Raw genomic sequence first — 20,464 nt, forward strand, 5'->3', positions numbered from 1 at the left:
GATATATTTGAGCTAATGAAAACTGACAGTTACCTGACAATTTTCATCAGGAATTGGTGAAATTTGATGGAACTCACAGGAATTTTTCCCTAAGTAGTGAATGCAAAGGAATTACTTTCCTAATGGAAATAATCCATTGAATATTCTTCCAAAGTTTTAAGCAATGAAAGCATATGGGTATTTTAACACCAAAATCATATCTGTTGGGTGAAGACTCTCACGACATTAATGATTGTTGAGTAATTTCAGAGCCAATTCAGATTAAATAAAATTATATTTATACAGGGTCAAAGTAATCATGAACATTGTCAATGTGGTAACTTTTACATAATCTAGAATTACATCATGTACATTCCTAATCAATAAATCCTTATATACATATTTATTTACAACGCTACAAGCTGTATTTTAATTAACCAAACATTGGAAAAAAATCTGTATCACTAGAAAAAAATTGATGAACTATGAACTGGAAAATAAAGAAAATTAATTTAATAACAAATTTCTAGTAGCACCTCCTGCTATACTATTACATGATTACACCATCGCCTTTTTCACCCTTGACATTGGGATATCGCCTTTTTACCCATGACATTGGGATCATGATCAAAATTCAATGCAGGTATTTGAAGATTAGTAATCCTTTCCTCCCAAATGGTAGAAGAAAATACTTCATACCAACTGATGCATCGATCTGTTACACACATTAGTGCAAATAAACCATCACAACTATATTATACTGCCCACCACCAAGGCTTAATGCATTTTGTATTTTATAAGTCATCTATAAAATAGCTCTGAAAAAATGGTGCAAACATTTCAAAGATACAAATGGCCTAGAATTTTTATTCAAGGTCAAGTTATCTTCATGAAATTTTGAGGGATTTCTAAGAATATTTCACTATACAAATGAAAATAGCTGACCTCAGCCTCTTATATGTGGCGAAAAAGGGAAAACTTCATAACAAGGCAATGATTTTCCTATTTTGACAAAATATGATCGTGATATCAAATTTTTAACACCCAAACATTTCCTACTTTGGCACAAAATAATACAGCTACAAGATGAACCCAGCTAATATGTTAACTATTTCATCATACTTAAAAAGTTTAGATTATAATGTATCTACCATCAAAATCAAAATTTACACAATGTAAGGAAGTAAATAATCTAACTTGTAACACTGGTAAAATATAAATTTAAAAATCCTCGGTAGAGGCAAAAATTTAAAATTTTTATACCAATTCTAGCAATAGCTTAACTCAATGACATAAAAGGTCTAAGTGTCACCCCATAAAACAATTATTTCAATATATACTTTCTTTATTAACTTCAGAGACACTGGCATGATTACAAAAATTCAACCAATATGTCTCAAAACAGCTAAAAAGCTTTGCAAAATATAATAGCACACATATTCCCAGTAAAAAAGACCAAAGGGCTCCAACCAACTCCTAACCTTGGGCCTCAAACATGAAAATTAATACTTCTTGGCCAAAATGCACATCAACACTATATGTAATATCAGTGGAAATGCAAATTTACCATTCCAAAAACGAAAAAATACAAATACATTCTGGCAGACAAGAAATGCAATCATGCAAAAGTTCTAAATGCAAAAGTATTCTTCCAGACAAACAAGAAAATTAACCAGAATATTTGACCTGCACCTAAAGTAAAAAGAATAGGAAGAAGATTGATACCACCTTACAACCAGCATTCCAATTTTATAAAATTCCATCAATAATGAACTATTATTTCTTATGTGCAAAGAGACACATTGGGTGAAATTCCATAGATTTTGTCAACATATCTGCTAAAATATATATATGTATATGGTATCATAGCTGAGAACCTTACATGTAGGCGTCCATGGTGTCACAGCAGTCTAGGAATCATTACAGCGTAAAATGAAAAATCAAGTGATATATGTAATCGAATTCTATTCAAAGCACTCCTTTACTACGGGTTTATGAAATTTCACCATTGCCAAATATTATGTGAAGCATGTTACAAGCAACAATATTAAGGCCATGGTGAGAGATTAAGATTCAATGGACATGGTTGACAATGGCACCAACAACAGTGACAATTTTTTACTAGCATCAACACTAGCCAGGAATCATCACAAGGCAACATCCACCATATCACTCCTAACACCAACCCACAGCATAACTGTGCAAAATATTTGCCCTGTTAGATAATTAAAGCATCATACACCCTTCCTTAGAGAACCACGAATCACTAGCATTGCCCATGTCCATGGTGAAATTACCTTGCAGCAAACAAAATGTTCCAACCGACTTTCCTCTTGTGAACACACAATACAAGAACTTTCGGAACTGGGGTGATTTGGATCATGTCACCATCTTTAAATTCCTTAATAAAAACAAAGAACTTGATCACCATTAAAGTCAGCCGTTAACCCGCATATCAAACATCAATCTTGTATCTTGTATGTCATTACTTGGCACATTTTTCACTAGAATGAAAGCAAATGACTCCAGAAATATGAACATTATAACATGATTTGTACTTAGCGAATTTTTATGTGATGGTAATACATCAGTATATTACATGCATGATATCTGACAAAAGAATCTGAGCACCTGAAAGGAGTGGAGTGTTAACAGACTCAAAAACTGTTCTAAGGTCAATACAGTGCACACAATTTGTGTCCGGTGGCCAAAATTAAAATCATTCATGAGAATATGTATATGCAGAGGGTATCTGTAATCAATGCTGAGAAATGGAAGTGGGACACCATTCAAACAAAGCAAATATTTTGGAAAAATCTTAAATAGTGAAAACTTACTTTTGCACAAAAATCATAATTCACTGAGTCGGACACTGATTCAAAACCTGTACGGAAGGGTGCATGCAACATGTTTTAATGAACTGACAAGGGCTATGCTTTCAATTTGGTGAAATCTCCTTTGATTGCGAGAGAAAATTTTCCAGAACATTATAAAGATAAAATTCATCAATCTCACTACATTTTAAATAACGACAAAATTAAAATGAGAGCTGCCAGTAAACATTAGATATTTTCTACAATTTTAAAAATCACCAAATTTTATTCAATATCAAATGGGAACACTATGACTTCATAACATAAAGATATTCTTTAAAATTAACTTACAATTATGTATTAGTTATTGAAACCATTAAGAATGTTAAATGAAAACATAACAGTCCATTTCATATTGCCACAGAAGCTCTTGAAATGTGTTCGTGCACTAGAGAGAGCACTACACAGGGAAATCAAGTAACATTCCAGTTCTTTATTACCCGAATGGTCATACAATTTTTCTTTACTTAAAGTAAAATTAAATATGCCAAATTTGTTAAAAACAATCACTTGCTTCAAAACAAAGTAAGTACATTGAAATTACTAATCGATTAAGAACACTCTTGGTTAGAAATTTAAGATTATTACTTCCAAGTTATCAATATGTGCTCAGTGCAGCCACATCATCCATTTAAGTAAATCATCCCCCATAAAGAACAACATCATGCCATTAATACCAAGCATGAACAGTGTGATTTACCCACTACTTTCTGATAGGTTTTTTTTATTGCGATTGCAAAATACAAGTAAATTAGTTTTCGCTAATGTTAGATGAGAAGGATTAATTTAAGATAGACTTTACCCTTTCTATTAAAATCAAATAGGAATAGATTCACATGCACTTCATGTCATCAAATTATGCAGGGTCATTTAACCAGGAAAGCTCAACTAACTTAGAAATCTAGATATATAACTGACTTTCAAAGAGTCTATGATACTCTTGCAGCTGATCAGGAGGTCAAACGTTTGCACTCCATAGCCACTATAACTTTTAAGTCCAGTATTTGATACCTATAATATGCTAGAAATGGTTACAATAATTCTGAATTAATGTCAAATTTCACTACTATGAGGTAAGGGACCCCCCTGGAGCATAGTATTTAGTTCTAGACTATTTATGGTTATAGAAAGCACATACATATAATAAAAAATGATCCCAAAATTGAGAAAGTGTTGCCATTTTGAGTTGAAGTGCTCTAGTAAGGAAAAAATTTTATGCTCCATTTATTTTTAAGCCCATTTTAACCAGCAAGTAAGAAAAACAGTCTCAGAATTAGACCTCATAACAATATTTAAAGCAACCTCGCGGTCTTTCTTCCACCTTCACGCCTTTATGATTTTAATGATTATAGCCTTATTATAGCTTATGAACCATGCATGAAAACCAATTTGTACACACTGAGACTCTTTCATCAAGCATTCCTCACAGAAAGATTATTTTGTAAGCAAGCATTGGAAAAACATACTACAAAGTACATGTCAATCGACTAGCACCAACTGTGATTTTAAATGTAACCTCAGACCACACAGCAGATGATATTCTGCTAAGTTTAACATTAATATTTTAAATTTATACAAAGTACACTTTCATAAAAAGTAAGTTAGAAATTCATCAGCTGATGTTGAGTGCTTTTAAGTACCTAAAGAGCTTTTGTTGCATTAACTATACATAACAAAAAAATAATTTCAGTTCCAGTCAATAGTACTTTCCCATTAATGACTGGAATCTTAAAAACTTCATTCATTGATAACAATATTTTTCTATACAATATGAATGACTTCCAAAAACTAAGAGATGAATAATAATTTACAATCCATTATCTCATTCCACGCCAGCAAAAAAAGACACTCCAGACCAAGTTGTCCCACATGCAGCATCCACCTTAATTTTGAGAATTCATGAAAACGATTTTAAACAAGTTCTTTTAACTTCACTTGCTAATGATTTTATATGATTCATACATTAAAAGTTTTAACAAGGATATAAACAGGATTGTGAAAGTGCAATTTTCTCGAATCTATATACACAACACTCCAGGCAACATCCATCACGTCACTTGGCAACTGCACACACTTTGATTTCAAACCAGCACTCATGAAAATGCAAGCACCTTGAAGACCAGACACTTCAGTTTCTTCAACCACTCCCCTATTATTATTCACACTTGGCTTCCCAATTGGCTTGTTGACATGTAAACAACTTTCACTCAAGGTGATTTCTTAAATGGTAACAAAACAAAATGGTCAACAAAATTTTGTTAACTTATGAATCATTTTTACTTTCTCTGTCTTACATCAGAGTCTTTGCCATGATCTGGGGTGTTTTTCCTAGACGAAAGCAAGAAGGATATTTTATTTTAATCTTTAAATATTAATATTTTATTTGCAATCTGAGGCCGTAAAAAAAACTTATCATAATCATGAATATACTTACTGTTCAGGGCTCTGGTCTGTATCACTTTCTTCCAATTCAGCTTTATTATGTTTTTTCTCGTATATTAAGATAATGGAACAAAGGACAAATACTTCAGCACAGATCCCCAAGAAAGGCCAAAGAGCTGCCAACTTGTCTGAAATAAAGACGAGGAGAATAAGCGATGAGCACAATGTGAACGGATACTACTCGCAATATAAAACTTAAACAGTAAGAACACAAGTAAAAAAATAGGCAAATGAAACAAAATGGAGCACAAAATATGGCTTTCACATTCCACAATCTTAACCAGTCATTTATAGAGAAAACCAAATAAAATGGGAAAAGACTAAACTCCAGACAAAAGACTCCACACTAATCTCTTTAAACCAGTGCTTAAAACTCTTAAGGGCTGTCTTCTCAGTGGACCCTGTAGGGCCAACCGACCCTTGATATGTCATCAGCCACTGCATAAACCAATCTCCGAATTCATTGGGCAGGTTTTAGATGATAAATTGGACGATATTCCAAGGGAAAACTTGTTCGACAGGAGCAATCCCATGGAATTGTATAACGAAGATGAATTCCGTGCAAGGCACCGCTTTGCGAAGACCCCAATTAGAGATGTAATCCTGCCTCTCATTTCTCCTGTGAACGAGGCAGCAAGGCTCTTTCACCAGTACTGAGGCTGCTGGCATGTTTACAATTCTATACCACTAGCAGTTTTCAAGTAAGTATAGCATAAATTAAATTGTATCTTCCTAATTTAGCACTGGCTTTAAAATGAATAATATTAACTGTCAAGTCGGTAATAGTAACCCTCATTTGGCATCATAGTTTAATTGATCACCTCTCTACCACAGATGGTAAGCGCAGATCTTCACCAAGTATCACAGGTCTCTGTGTCCCGAATAATCAAGGTAAGCAGACCTTGTAAACCTGTTTCTGATTTCCAATTTATTCAAGTACATTCCATTCATTCGCAGAATGTCTCAAGAGAAATATCCCCCCTATTGGCCAGGGTGACAATGCCAGTGAATGAGCAAGAGCAGGAGGATTTCACGTGGAAGTTCCTCGCAACGATGGGATTTCCTGGGGTCATGGGCTGCATTGATTGCACCATGTCCCCATAGTGAATTCAAGGGGTGAGCTCGCAGAGGTGTACAGAAATCGTAAGGGGTGGTTTACATTGAATATACAGGTTAGTGTTTTTATGCCAGGCCATACTTTATACTGGGTTATAATTACGTCCATATGTTGACAAAATTTTGAAGTGCTAATCTTCCTTCTTCAAAATCAAACCTTTAAGCAAATCTTCTGGTCCCATAAACGTTTTTCCACTTTTGTTACCTCTAGGCATTAATAGTAAACAGCGGCATTGTGGAGTCATTGTAATTAAATTATGTCCAAACCAATTATTAGCAGGTTGTTGTGCGGCCAGAAATGCAGAGAATGAATATCATGGCTCCATAGCCAGGGTCAACTCACGACTCAAGAATTTTCAATAACAGTCAGCTTACAACTTACTTACAGTTAAACTAGAACCAGATGTAAGAGCCGAAACGGAATCGCAGCAAAAAAAAAAGTGAAACCGACCCCTGCCCAACAAAAAATTGTAAGTAAAACTCTTTAGGCTAATTAGAAATACAGCAGAGAATACAGTGGCAAAGAAAATATTTTTTTTTAATAGAAAAGAGAATTACCTTTAACTCTAACATAGGTAGTAGCTTTCGTGAAGTTGGCAACATTCTTGGCAAAGCACGTGTAGTCTCCTCGGTCGTCCATAATAACTTCATCAATGCTAAGAATAGCATTTGGCACTCCATTGTCTTCCAGCAGCTTGTATCGCCCAGACGTTTCATTGATTGAAACATTTCCTAAAATGAAAAATTAACTTAAAATGGTCAATCTGTTCATAAAAGAACTTTCAAAGGTGACATTTTCAGTGTTGGTAAATGTACTGAGAAAAAGCATCCGGGCTTAATCAAAGTCACTTCATACGGTAAATAATAAATCATCAGTACAAATTAATGATTTTAAAATTAATTAGTAAAATAACAGTTACAATTACTTCTTGTAAGATTGCCCACTCAAAAGACCACCTAACAACTGTTGAATATTGCAGTAAAAAGGTGGAATAATTGAGTCATAGAAATAGCTGAAGTTGCAATGTCACTCGCGATACATACAATTAATTATAACTGCCTTAACCACACAAGGGGTATCAAATTTTGTACCCATGCTAAGTAGGCTACAGCATAAGGTCTGCTGAACCTATACAAGCCAATTACGGTACCCAGTGACTCAAAGTTATCTGTAAGCCTACGCAAATCAGTGAAATCAGTAATTTGCTGACTACCAGCAAGCAACGATTAAAATGAAAGTAACAATTCCTCTTTCACCATAAGGAGTTAATTGCAAGCAAAAATTACATTTCATAAGAAGTAATCATTACCAGTACACATTACGGCAAAAGTAATTGTTACAAGCATTCTGATTACTTTTACTCGATTATGTACCAGCACTGGACATTTTATTGAAGAGAATTACCATGTGCCAACTCCCCACACATTCAGAAATTTATTTGGGAGGAGGAAGAGAGATAGGCTAGGTATAAAGCGGGCAGAGGCATTGTCATTTTTTGAGGATAAAGCTGACGTATCACATCGATCACATAATTTGATCACTAAAATTGACATGGTCGAAAAATATATGGTTTTCTTAATTGTTTGAGGCGTAACTTGGTGAAAGCGATTCATAATTAAATTAAGAAAGAAGAACTTTGTACTTTCACATTAATATTTATTCACGACCATGGTTTCAACGTCAGACGTCATCCTGAGGATGACGTCTAACGTTGAAACCATGGTCGTGAATAAATATTAATGTGTAAGTACAAAGTTCTTCTTTCTTAATTTAATATGGTTTTCTGAAAAAGGCCAGTCTTCTCATAAATTATTTTGTTGAATATTATCAAAACATGCCCACATTTAACAAGTTATGTCAAGGGCAAAATATTTTAGCAAAACCAGAATAAAAATTGTAAGCAATGCTGAAGCCCCTATGGCTACATGCCTCATTTGGACCACATGTAAAACTTGTCAACACTCATCAATGGAAGGATTCCCACAATGTTATCAGTCAATGTATTTTACAGTGTATCTATTATTTTTCCAGTTTAAATAAGGGAAACGGCTATGGAAGACACCCGTGTCAGCCCATGAACTCTAAAAAAGAATATTTCAATGATCATCATTTTTCCAAGCACGAAGTATCACAATAAGATCCTACCAAAAAATGAATTCTCTTCAATGCAATATCAAAAAAATATGACAAAAATAACCTATGTATTACCAACATAAGAAGGATAATCCAAAGGTTATATTGCAAAATTTTCATGAAAATGGCATTTCTTTTCTTCCCCAAAGGAGCAGCCTCTCATGCAAGAAATTAAACCAGCAACCACTGATATAAATTTTTTTTTTCAAATTAGCTAACTTTTCAATCCTACACACAAAAGTTTAAAAAAATGAATCCCGCTTTATTTAAATTAGCTTCTAATGCAGTGGTTAGAGAAAATTCAACAACAATGACACTCTACAGCTGGGAACATCAGTTAATCTATGGAGAGAGAAGACATTTACCAAGAGTAGAAGGGCACCTGCTAACTAACGCAAAGGGCATGAGTGCCACAGAGGACACGCCCTAGATAAATGCAATGACTGCTGTTGCTGCATCTTCTTTCATCCTAACTATTCAGCAAGAAAATAGACCTTCATAAAGGTAAATGAAGTCATACTCTTTATAAGATAATAAATTAAAATTTATACCTCTAATAATTACGGTCTGATTTTAAAACAAAAATTGAAGAGGCCTTGTAACGCCAAGGGAAAAATGTTTGATCTTTCTAGACAAAAAGAAAAGTAAAAAAATGATGAAAATAAATGGTCTGGCTTTGAGAATGCTAAAAGAATGATTAGTAAATTAAAATATTCACTCTGTTTCTATCAGAAGGTTCGCTAGATAAGTGTAGAGCACCTCCAAAATATGGCCATTGGTCATTATAATCACACATGCATGGTAATGACGCTGTTATCTTTCTGTTTCTTTATTCTTTTGAAAAAGGCACAGATTGAATAATAGTTAGGGGTAAATACTTTCATTAGATTGGATTTCAACAAAATTCATGGGATCTAATCCTCTCCACCTGCACTATAACTGCCCTCTCCAGCAAGAAATATAAAAATTAGGAAAAAAATCATAAAATAAAAAAATTAGATAAGATATAACTTTCCCTAATCAAACATACATTTCACGTGACAAGATGAGGAGTTTAGAGAAAGAGATACAGGAAAAATGTAGACCTAGAAGTGCGCTGGAAACCAGAAAGTGATAATAACTTAAATCATCAGTGGTATAAGTGATGAAAACTGCAGAGGAAATAGCTGACATAATTACATAGCAGTTAGATCACTATACAACAGATAAACAAATAATTACAACAAAGAAAACCAAGATGTATACATGAGCATAAATATAAGAAGCATCATCCCCTAATGCCAAGCAAATGGTCGACCTGGACAGCCCCAGACTTCGGAACATGACATTTTGAAGACTTGATTGATTAGTTGAGTTGTCATTAGAAATAAATAACACATGATATTGATGAATAGGTATTGTTGAAAATAAACACGTAGTTCTATTACTTATCACCAATCCATACTATAATTTATAAGAACTATGTATCAAAACACACCTCATATACATGTTTTAAAAATTTAATCACTACCCTTGAAATTAAAAACCATATAGGGAAATACTACAGGAACTCCTAATGCGCAGGTCAAACAGCACTATCATGTTGAAGCAATTTCTCTTTTGCTAGAATGAAGCATTGTCACTACTGAAAATTCTTTTAAAGTTCATGATCTCCAATCATGGCCATGACAAATGAGTTTAGATGAAAAATGACAAGTTAGTAGGTTTCGAAAATAACTGTAAGGTTATCTTTAATCAATCAGTTCTTGATCAAAACCAATGGCTTGGTGAAAAGTTATAACTCAATTTTGTAATTTTCACGAGTAAGAGAATTTGAAGTACTGAATTTAGAGAATGCAAAGATATTTCTTGGTAGGATTCATTAAAATGAAAAATATAAGACTAACTCATCTCCTAAGTATTTTTACACTACCTCATACATTAAAAATATAATTCTGCGATGAATTTAAGCATTTAAATGGTAAAAATATATCAAAAGTAAAACAGAGTAGGGAATGAGTATATCATACAACGGGATGGGAGGGGTATTAGAATATCACATAAATTTCATAGCATGGAATAATTGACGTAAAATATAGATATATAATTAATGGTACATGTTTGAGAATTCTCTTATGCCGTTGGTTATTCATTCCTTACAGAATTAAGGACAAATGAGCAAATCAATCTCCACAAAATTCCCCATTTAATGTCCAATCATTCTGAATCTGACTCTTGTGTCCCATATCATTTACCACATATCTTTGCAGTATATTGCATTGATTCACTTAAACAAACACTCCATACATTAACGATTTTCTAGGACAAATTTATTTGAATGATATCTCAACAGCAATTTCAAGAGGATTATAGAAATTTGGATGAAAGACACGCCCGATTTTGCCAGTCAACTCAGATTTTGAGGTTTTGATTTGTTTAACAACACATTCGTTCATGAATCAGAAATATTAATTACAGGGAACAAGAGCCACTTGAGTTGCCCTTTATTAATTCCAAAAATATTAAGCAATCAACTTAATTACAAAAGCAGGGCGTGGTGGCTTGGTGGGTGGAGTCTTACGATATTGATCAAAAACTCCACCCAACGGGAAGAAAACATCGCCAAGCTTGCAGAGATATCCCTTAAGAGTACTTTCTTCTGATGGAACAATAATTTTTATCAACAGACGTTTGGAGCAGCGATGGGTTCCCCTCTTTCTATAGCATAGCTTATATATTTATGGAACACAGCGAAAACAGAAATCCAGAATGTCGCCCACAAACCAAAGATTTGGATGAGATACAAAGATGATACTTTTACTATGTGGACGCGTGGCGAGGAGAAGCTACAAGAATTTTATAATTATTTGAATGGTATCAATGACCACAAAAAGTTTACAACAGAGGTGGAAAAAAAAGGAAAACTTCCATTTTTGGACGTTCTCATTGAAAATAAGAAGAATGAAACATAGGGGCATGCAGTCTATCAAAAACTGATAGCAACAAATTGCTGCCTACACGCCCTATCTCATCATCACCCATCTCAAATGAATGGAGTGGTCAACAACTTGATTCACCGCTACAACAAAATAAGTGACCCAAACAACTTTGCCGAAGATAGATGGAAACTATACACCATTCTGCGGGGAAATGGATTCTACGGCAAAATTATCTCACGAACATTTAATAAGGTCATGCGAAAGAATAAGGAAGACAAAAACAACACCGCAGAAGCTGTGAACTCCTCCACAAATGACCTCAGCGATAGAATAGGAAACTGACAGAATAGGAAACATCCTACGAAAATTTCAGATATGGACAATCTTTTCTCCTCACATGTAGATAAAACATCTCCTAAAAACCGTCAAGGATAGAACTGCACTACAAGTCGAAAGGGTCTATCGCATTACTTGCCAGGCCTGTGGGAAGAATTACATCGGCAAAACAGTCAGATCAGCAAAAACACAGGCAGAAGAACACCAAAGAGCAACTCAACAAAGTCTGCGGTAGCCCAACACACAGCACTGGGCCACGCAATTGACCTTAAAGAAACAAAAATTGTAGCCAAAGTGAAAGATTTCAAACAGAGACTCGTCATAGAAGCCATTGAAATAACAAAAGAGGAGAAGAACAATTTTAACTCTGTCACCAGCCTTTAAATGAGTTATATTTGGCAACCCGTAATTCGGAAAAACACTCAACAACCTACTCCTCTGACCTCCTGCTCCCATCCCCTGATATGAATGCCTATATATATGGATAAAAATGCCTACTTACCAGACTAATACCATAATTAAAAATACCATATTCCCTAGAAAAAAGCGACCACCATTTGTCGGGGCCACCTGAAAATTGATGTGGCAACATAGCCAAAAAGTATTTAACTAGCATAAGGGTCAAAGTCATGTTCAAAAGAAGCCTCCAAATAACTCCAAACAAAAATGCTCCAAAAATGAGGTACCTATTACATAGAAATGAACTGGCCCACATGCCCCGAATGCAAGAAATTCTCATGCCTGTGTCAACAAGATGCCCTCAAGCACTACTGAAAAGTATGCAACAGTGTGCAAGAGATGCAGAGCACAAAGCCTGAATCACATGATCATTTTTTACATTGGCTTCAGAATAGGTAAATGCCATTCCTTTTTTGATCATTCGGCATGCATGGTTTTCCATTAGTAGCACAATTTTTCAGCCAATTGGAACACACTGCCATTAACTGTGATGCCAATTTAGCTGTAAATGGATTGACAATTGTAAACATCTGAAATGGGGGAAAAAGCAACAGAGAGAGTGACGGAAAAGGGACGGTGGAATGACAGTGTGATTGAGAGATTGATGGATTGGGGGATTTCTTAAGTCCCTGAAAAGCTATAGCTGGAGCTCTCACTCAGAGGAATGAAAAAAATTATGTGATTCAGGCTTAACCTAAATGTTCCCAGCTGTAATTCAAGAATATTTCTAAAGTTCTTTGACAGGCACTCTCAATTCTATGAATTACGGAGAAATCTGCTATTCAGAGAATTGAGTCCAATTGGAAAGTTGGAAGACATAAAAAAAACTATTAAGTCGGCATGTAATTAACAGTTGAACAAACTGTGTCCACCAACTTCAGCCATACAGTTACACATCCCAATGCTTTAGCAAATTAGATAACATCCATTATATGATTATTCTGTTAGTTCCCCTTTTCATCCTTTCATTGTACACACTGCTTCAACAGTAACATAGTACAGTAACTCCTCGACAGACAAATAAGATGCATTCTGGGACCTTGTTCATAAGTTGAAAAACTAAATCAAGGCAATGAACAGTGTAGTTAACCTACAGAATGAAATACTGCACTACAATAGGGTAGTTTCCTTCATCAAGGAAAACGAAAGGCATTGATTGAGATTCATTACCCACCATTCATAATATACAAATTGTTTGGTTTTAGAAATTCCAGTTTAGACTAATGTTAATGGTCACTTTTTAACCTCATTTGAAAAAGGCCAGATTGGTGCCCATGCGATACCAATCCACATGAAGTCCCAGGGACCTAGATGCTATACAAGTAGTCAGGAGTTTTACGTTGTTTAAGATTACCAATGCATGCATGAGGCAGAGAGCTAAGGGAAACATCTCTTAATAATCACCTATTAAAATTGCCTATGGTCAGAAGGTTTTGCTTCGTTTGATAAGGTTCATTTAATCGCAAAAATAGATATCGTCATTTAAAAATCTAAAAGCATGAAATACGTATTCCACAAGTAATAATATTTTGATTTAGGCAATAAAAAATAATTGGAAACCACCCTATTTTGCATAAACTCATGACGGTGACGTACTGATCTTGCTGCATGTGCGACGCAGCTGGAGCTGAAAAGATTTTGCTGCCCGTGGGAAGGAAAAATGCAGGAAACACTGAACAGTTCCTGCATTCACATCAATTTAATTTATACTTCCTTAAGAATGTGCCCGAAAAGCAAATTCCTCTACACCACACCGTGTCAATTTCTTGAATGCTCCTACCTCTGAAAGTTCGTAAGTAGATGATGACTAAATGTATGTACATTTGCTTCTACTTTTTTTTACTCAATAACATAGATATTCTACGAAAATTAACATGTAAAAATAATCCCATTGCAGAGCTACCCACACTCCTACTAGATGAAAAAGGCATGAAACCCAAAACAAACGACCACTCATTATATTAAAAAAAAAATTATCTAGGAAACATCAAATTAGGAGTTTTAGAATTTATACGTAACATTACTCGTGGGGCAATTAAGAAAAGTGAACAATTTGTCAATATTACGCAAAATGTTATATTCCCAGAATTCTGTTAACACACTGTCTTTTTCAACAAATCAAATTCAAAAGAGAGCTTGCTAAATACTGCTTACAATACTGATTGAAGGCCTGGTTACACAATACATTAATTTGTACCAGTAAATATCAAAATGCATGAACAATTTTGGTGGATGGGAGGGGAACACGTAGAAATGCATGCACCAAATTAGAATAGATTCCATTTTCTGTTGATACATTCACACAATTTGGGTGGTTAAGGCTGGTCTGCAGAGGTAATTGAGCAGACATAAGTCGTAAGACATAACAGGTATGCTGTACGATATTGCTTGTCTCCAATGGAAGACGTAAGCCATACAAAATCAAGGCACAGGCAGAAACAGAGGAGTTCTGATACCATAACTGTCACAATAGACTTGTGTTATCATCACATTTGTTTTGCACTTCACCTTCTTTCTTCTGCATTTGAGAATGCGGAAGGGTTTTCCGGCACGAAAGGGTTACCCAGTCAACTGTAAACATAATGCTTACTCAGCTTTTTCTTTATTTACATTTTATACGCCATATCTTTCTGAAGGCCTGGTTACACGATACATTAACACGTATGGGTTAATGTCTAAATGTATGAATGCAAGAATGAACGCCAAAATGCACCGTGTAACCACCCAACTTGTGCGAATGCATGAACGGAAAATAGAACCTGTTCTAATTTGGTTCATGCATTCGTACATCTTCCGTTCCTGTCCATCAAAAGCATTCACGCAAATGTACATTAACTTGTATGTGTTAATGCACCGTGTAACCAGGCCTTTAGAAATAAAGCTGAGGTCAATTGAATTACTTAAGGACCACTTCTGGTTTGGCAAGACATTGCTTGTTCGGCAAGACAAGCAGGGCTCAAGAGACACTAGTTGGCTGGACATAATTTATTTTTTGTCATGCCACCGAAAACAGCACCATATGGCCTTTACATTGGGGTTGTCATAGTAATTAACAATTAAATGTTCATGAAAATCCATGCCCTGGATAGGAGCAACCTACCCAGACAAGACTCAAACCCGCAACCTTCAGTTTGGCAGGTGAAGACTTTACCCCGTCACCACCAATGTTGTTAGCCGTAAGACGCAAGGCTGAACATTGACCATCTTTCTTATGGCTTATGTCCATTGAAGAATAGCATTATGCCTCCCTTGAATCTCACATCGCATTGAAGACCAGCTCTTAAGGCCTGGTTACACGATACATTAACACGTACGGGTTAATGTCTAAATGTATGAATGCGAGAATGAACGCCAAAATGCACCGTGTAACCACCCAACTAGTGCGAATGCTGAACGGAAAATAGAACCTGTTCTAATTTGGTTCATGCATTCGTACATGTTCCGTTCCACCAAAATCATTCATGCAAACGTACATTAACTTGTACGGGTTAATGTACCGTGTAACCAGGCCTTTACATGGTGCATTTTGGCGTTCATTCTTGCATTCATGCATTTAGACAATACATTTTAATGTACAGTGAAACCAGGCCTTTATCTAATTTCATCTAATAGCTTTATCTAAGGTAACAGACGACTGCGAACAGTGGACCAGTTAACTCAGCCAGACGTGGGAGAGAATCTTCCAAAAGATACATCGGCCTCAATGCTTCCAGTATGTTTTCAACAATGATTCACCTGCCCTCAACACCACAACAGGGGAGAGTTCGTTTACTGCTCAATGACAGGGATGAGAGTTCCTATGACATCAGGGTCACCCTCCCCCCCCCACTCACCCAATGCTAATGAAGTGATGAGGGTTGACAAGTATATTAATGACAAACAACTCCCAATTTTTATTCAACGCCTGATGATGTGACCAGCAATGGCTACAAAAGCTCGCTTGACAAGCCATAAGTATGCAGCTGCTCCCAAAAGCCTCCAAAACCAATGAATCTCACTGCGAAACCCTACATATCAAGGCCACCAGATCCATTGCTCACTTCACTTTTAATAGCTCAAGTTTTGATATTGCACTTACCAAAACTCCATACCACTTCTGGTGTTGGTTTTCCATTAACAGAACAATCCAGGACCAGCTTCTCACCTTCAACCAAACTCATTGTAGAGGGCATTCGAACAGTAGGACGACCTAAACAATGAATTGAATCATGTACTTCTCGGTGGTATACACTTAAACCATAGAGAATCATTAATTATTGATTTTTTTCTTACCAACAACAGTAATAGTGGCATTCAAATCCAAAGCACTAGAATTAACGCTACTGTGGACCATTCTGCAAGTATAATTAGCTATGTCATCTTCATTAGGCTTGTTGATGATCAGTTTATGTTCAGCATCGACTATTTTAACCCGTGTATCCTTTTCATCAGATGGCTGTTCAATTGGTTGATCTTCCTTAAACCTAAAATCATGAATTGAATAATGGTTTTATCCGAAGGAAATAGTCCAGAAATTAACATTCCAATGTGGACACTTACCACTTTAATGAATATTTCTGATCTGTACCAGTAACATTACATTGCAAAACAAGGGGTTGCTTAGGCTCCAAAACTTTATATGTTTCAAAATCATAATTTGGGGCAATATCACCTGGAAAAGAGACGAAAGCGTTAGTCAACACAATGATAATAATTCCATGAGATAATAACCACTAATGAAGCAAAAGATAAATCCAATGACGCGGTAGGCAAGAACAAGTCCAAACATTAGATGCAAAATACCGTTGTCGACGCACCCCTAAAAACGCATCCAAACATCAGAAGATTTTGACTGTGACAAGATCAACATGGAATTACGGTGTCAAAATTATTAACCCTTGACTACTGGCGCAGTTTTTTGAGACGTTAGTACTAGCGTGCGGACATACCGCATCCCAAAATTATTTATTTAATTGCTTAATAACTAGGTACTGATATTTTGTCAAAACCACCTTCCATTTTTGAAAGTTTAAATTGTTTTCAACAGTTGTAGATTATAAGATTTTGATATTTTCAATATTTAACAATTTTTCATATTTTTAGAAAAGACCTTGCATTTTTTGTGAAAAGGTAAAATCATATAATTATGCGAAAGATCCACAGAGAAAAAATCATTCGCCTTGACCGGGATTCGAACCCGGATCCCTCGATTTCAGATCGAGTGCTTCATCCAGTTAAGCTACCGAGGCGTCATTCTTCCCTGTGGATATTTTTCGGACACTACCGGACAAGGTGTTACTGGACAACTGAGCATATGATGCCACAAGCAGTCCAAATCGTGCGCACAGCGCCACAGCCGGAGAGCAGGCCCGGACATAGAACATCGGGGGATCCGGGTTCGAATCCCGGTCAAGGCGAATGATTTTTTCTCTGTGGATCTTTCGCACGATTGTGCATTGCAGGTGACTCCCGTAAAAGTTATCACCGCGGCTAGTCCCGGTATACTTCAAACTAATCATATAATTAATTTTCTCTTCATTCAGGTCCTGGGAACTCATAATTCAATTATTACACCAAAACGCAAAATTAAGTAATAACACTACTTGACAATGGTAATTACTTTCATGCAAAAAAACGAGGTATTTATAATGCAACTCTAGAGGCACGGGGACATATCAAGTCCTCAGATCACTTTGCTGCTGCTTGTTTGATACTAAGTAGCTAAGAGATGTCGCCAAATCAGCCTGGAAGTTAACAACAACTTTACCAGCCTGAGGACAGTGGCGTAGCCAGGGGTGGGGTCTAGGGGGTCCGGACCTCCCCCAAAATATAAAAACACAATCATTTTCCTTCATAAAAGAAAACAAAATATTGAAAAATCATGAATTAAAAAAAAATTTCTTTAACAAATGAAGTTTTTTTGATAATGAAAAGTGTTAAATTAGTTTAAAACCCATTACTTAGTACCCTGTTTTCCAAAAATTTCCCCCACTGGTTATGGACCCCCCCAAACGAAATTCCTGGCTACGCCACTGCCTGAGGATCTACCATCATCCCGCGCCAGGTAAGGGTTAAGGGGTTTACGTGAAACACAGAGGAAGATCACACCACATCAAAAAATGCTATTACTTCTATATTCACATTGGAAAAGAAAGATGTATGACCTTTCAATTTCCAATGATGAAGTAATACATAATTTTACTACTTTGCTCTATAATAAATGACTAAATAACGAAAGAGTGCTCTTGAGATAGCTGAAAACAAAGGTCTTATGATCATATGCCAAAACAGTTGCGTAAAAGCTCAAATCGTCCCCAAAACAGAAACTTAAAAACCACAGATTACCCAACCCAAGAAATAATTATGAACTTTTCAAAATATAATGGCAAATGATAAACCACCTTTAAAGCAATTGCAATCAAAATGGTGTTAGCATGCTTTCTCTGGATTCAACGGGCGAACCCATTCCAATAAACATGTCCAGATAAGAATATGGGCTGGGGTAAAAAAAACATCTTGCTTGAGCATCATATTGGTACTAAGGTTTGACTGTCTATCATGAATAACAGGAAGTCTGTCGTCAACCATGACAAAAGGGAGTATTTTTCGACAGTTCAGTGCCGGCCACAGACACGCACAAGAAGCTGCATAAAATAATCGAAGGAGCCCGATGTACTGAGATTGTTCCCGTCAAGGCGATAGTTATACCAACGATGGTGAAAAATGGCACACTTGGGCATGATAAATTTAATCTCAAACAAAGTGTTCGCGTCGAAAATTAAGATGTCCCAATTGTCTAAACTGACCATGCAATTCTATGGTAAGTAGGATACGCACTGCAATACGCATTAGTAATGTTTAATTGCTCAACACACGCATGAGCCAGCATCTTTCAACTTGTGAGTCACCGCACGTAACCAACGCACGGGATTTGTAGGAAGCCAAGGAGTCTAATATTAAACAATTTCCAAACGCCAATATTATCAATAAGTAAAACAGCTTGGTATGTTCAAAAAAAGACTGTTAGGTATCAAATGGAACGGCTGTTAAATCACACAAAGTTGAACGGGGTGGTCTTACCACTTAAAACAAATAAATGATGACCATCGCGGTGGAAGGAATTGCATTTATACGTTCCTGAATGAAAAGATTGAGCACTGGGCACATGAAGAGTAGAAATCATTGCACCAGCCACAGTTTTTTTAGTGAAGCTGTATTTGTTCCGTTTGTCAGGAACTATTGTGCGACTGTCCAATTGCCATTTTATAGGTTCAAACATTGTAACTTTACAATCGATTTCAAAGGGATCCCCTTCCATCACAAGTATTTTACCCTTATAAACGACTTCATCACCCCCTATGGAAGATACAAAATATACCAGACACGTATGTAAAATACTCGGAAAAGTCGTACAGCGTATTAAAGAATAAAGTAACCAAAAGTGAGAAAAAATAAACAGTTCCAAAATAGAAATTATGTTGCTTCGAATAGAATAGGATTCTTGTTTTAAAGTGAAGTTGACACCCGAGTCATTACGACACACTAGTCAAATTAACTAGTGCACGCACAAATTGGGTCACTAAATCAATTATACTACAAATAAATGATAATTCACTGAAGCAATTACTCAAGATGACACAAACTATTCATTCATATGGATGAGCAACTATATTTTGATTGATTTATATCCTGAATTAAGACACCCGTCGGTGAAACAGAATACGAACCACGGCTCAGTGCTTGTAACTTAACTCTAGGCAAAAGCAATGAATATTAATACATTAAACATGAAGGTCACTCGATAATACAATAAAAGTATCCGTGTCCTACATATCAAAATCACTCGATTGTCCTCTGCATCCATGATTATTATGCATTAAAAACCACAAAGTAAAAGTCATACCTTGAGTTTTAACGATACTTCCAAGGCCTATAAATAATAAACTAACAATTACACAACTTAAATTTTCCATTTTATCAAATGGGCTCGGCACAGGATAAGTGTAAAAATATCAGGATGACAAACAACAAATGCACAAAGGACTGAGTGGATTCACCACCCAATCCAGACAAAGCAAGATGGCGATCACTATTAAAGTTACGTAAGAACCTGCGCGTGAGACTGACAATTTCGTTTTTCCACTTTCAAGCCTTGATCGAATCAGTTGACCTCATAAAGTTCGTCGGGATATCATTTAAGTATTGATATCTTTTTTATCAGTGCGTGA

At 35.8% G+C, this 20,464-nt stretch overlaps 1 protein-coding gene across 2 annotated transcripts; it reads right to left on the minus strand.

The window, feature by feature from the left end:
• Window positions 1-255: 255 nt before the first annotated feature.
• LOC124169760 (neuroplastin) lies at window positions 256-20,313 on the minus strand. 2 transcript variants are annotated; one of them, XM_046548471.1, is made up of 8 exons: window positions 20,140-20,313; window positions 19,317-19,592; window positions 16,797-16,908; window positions 16,530-16,720; window positions 16,336-16,446; window positions 6,969-7,142; window positions 5,287-5,422; window positions 256-5,180 (listed from the first exon to the last, which is right to left on the minus strand). In XM_046548471.1, exons 1-8 carry the CDS (start codon window positions 20,207-20,209, stop codon window positions 5,129-5,131), a joined length of 1,122 nt encoding a protein of 373 aa, XP_046404427.1. In that variant the 5' UTR covers window positions 20,210-20,313; the 3' UTR covers window positions 256-5,128. The 2 variants fall into 2 exon arrangements, with proteins under 2 accessions (XP_046404427.1, XP_046404428.1); XM_046548472.1 differs by lacking the exon at window positions 19,317-19,592 and having other exon boundaries at window positions 20,140-20,306.
• Window positions 20,314-20,464: the final 151 nt, after the last annotated feature.

The sequence above is a fragment of the Ischnura elegans genome, chromosome 12 (assembly GCF_921293095.1).
Source record: "Ischnura elegans chromosome 12, ioIscEleg1.1, whole genome shotgun sequence".
Classification (NCBI taxonomy): domain Eukaryota; kingdom Metazoa; phylum Arthropoda; class Insecta; order Odonata; family Coenagrionidae; genus Ischnura; species Ischnura elegans.

Bases quoted from the DNA above. Each gene is read 5' to 3' on its own strand.
- LOC124169760 (XM_046548471.1), bottom strand. From the start codon at position 20,209: ATGGAAAATTTAAGTTGTGTAATTGTTAGTTTATTATTTATAGGCCTT. The intron at 7,143-16,335 runs GTAAGTGCAATA...TTTTCATTTTAG, and splicing joins AGAAGTGGTATGGAGTTTTG to GAAATGTTTCAATCAATGAA. The intron at 5,181-5,286 runs GTAAGTATATTC...GCTTTCGTCTAG, and splicing joins ACAGACCAGAGCCCTGAACA to GAAAAACACCCCAGATCATG.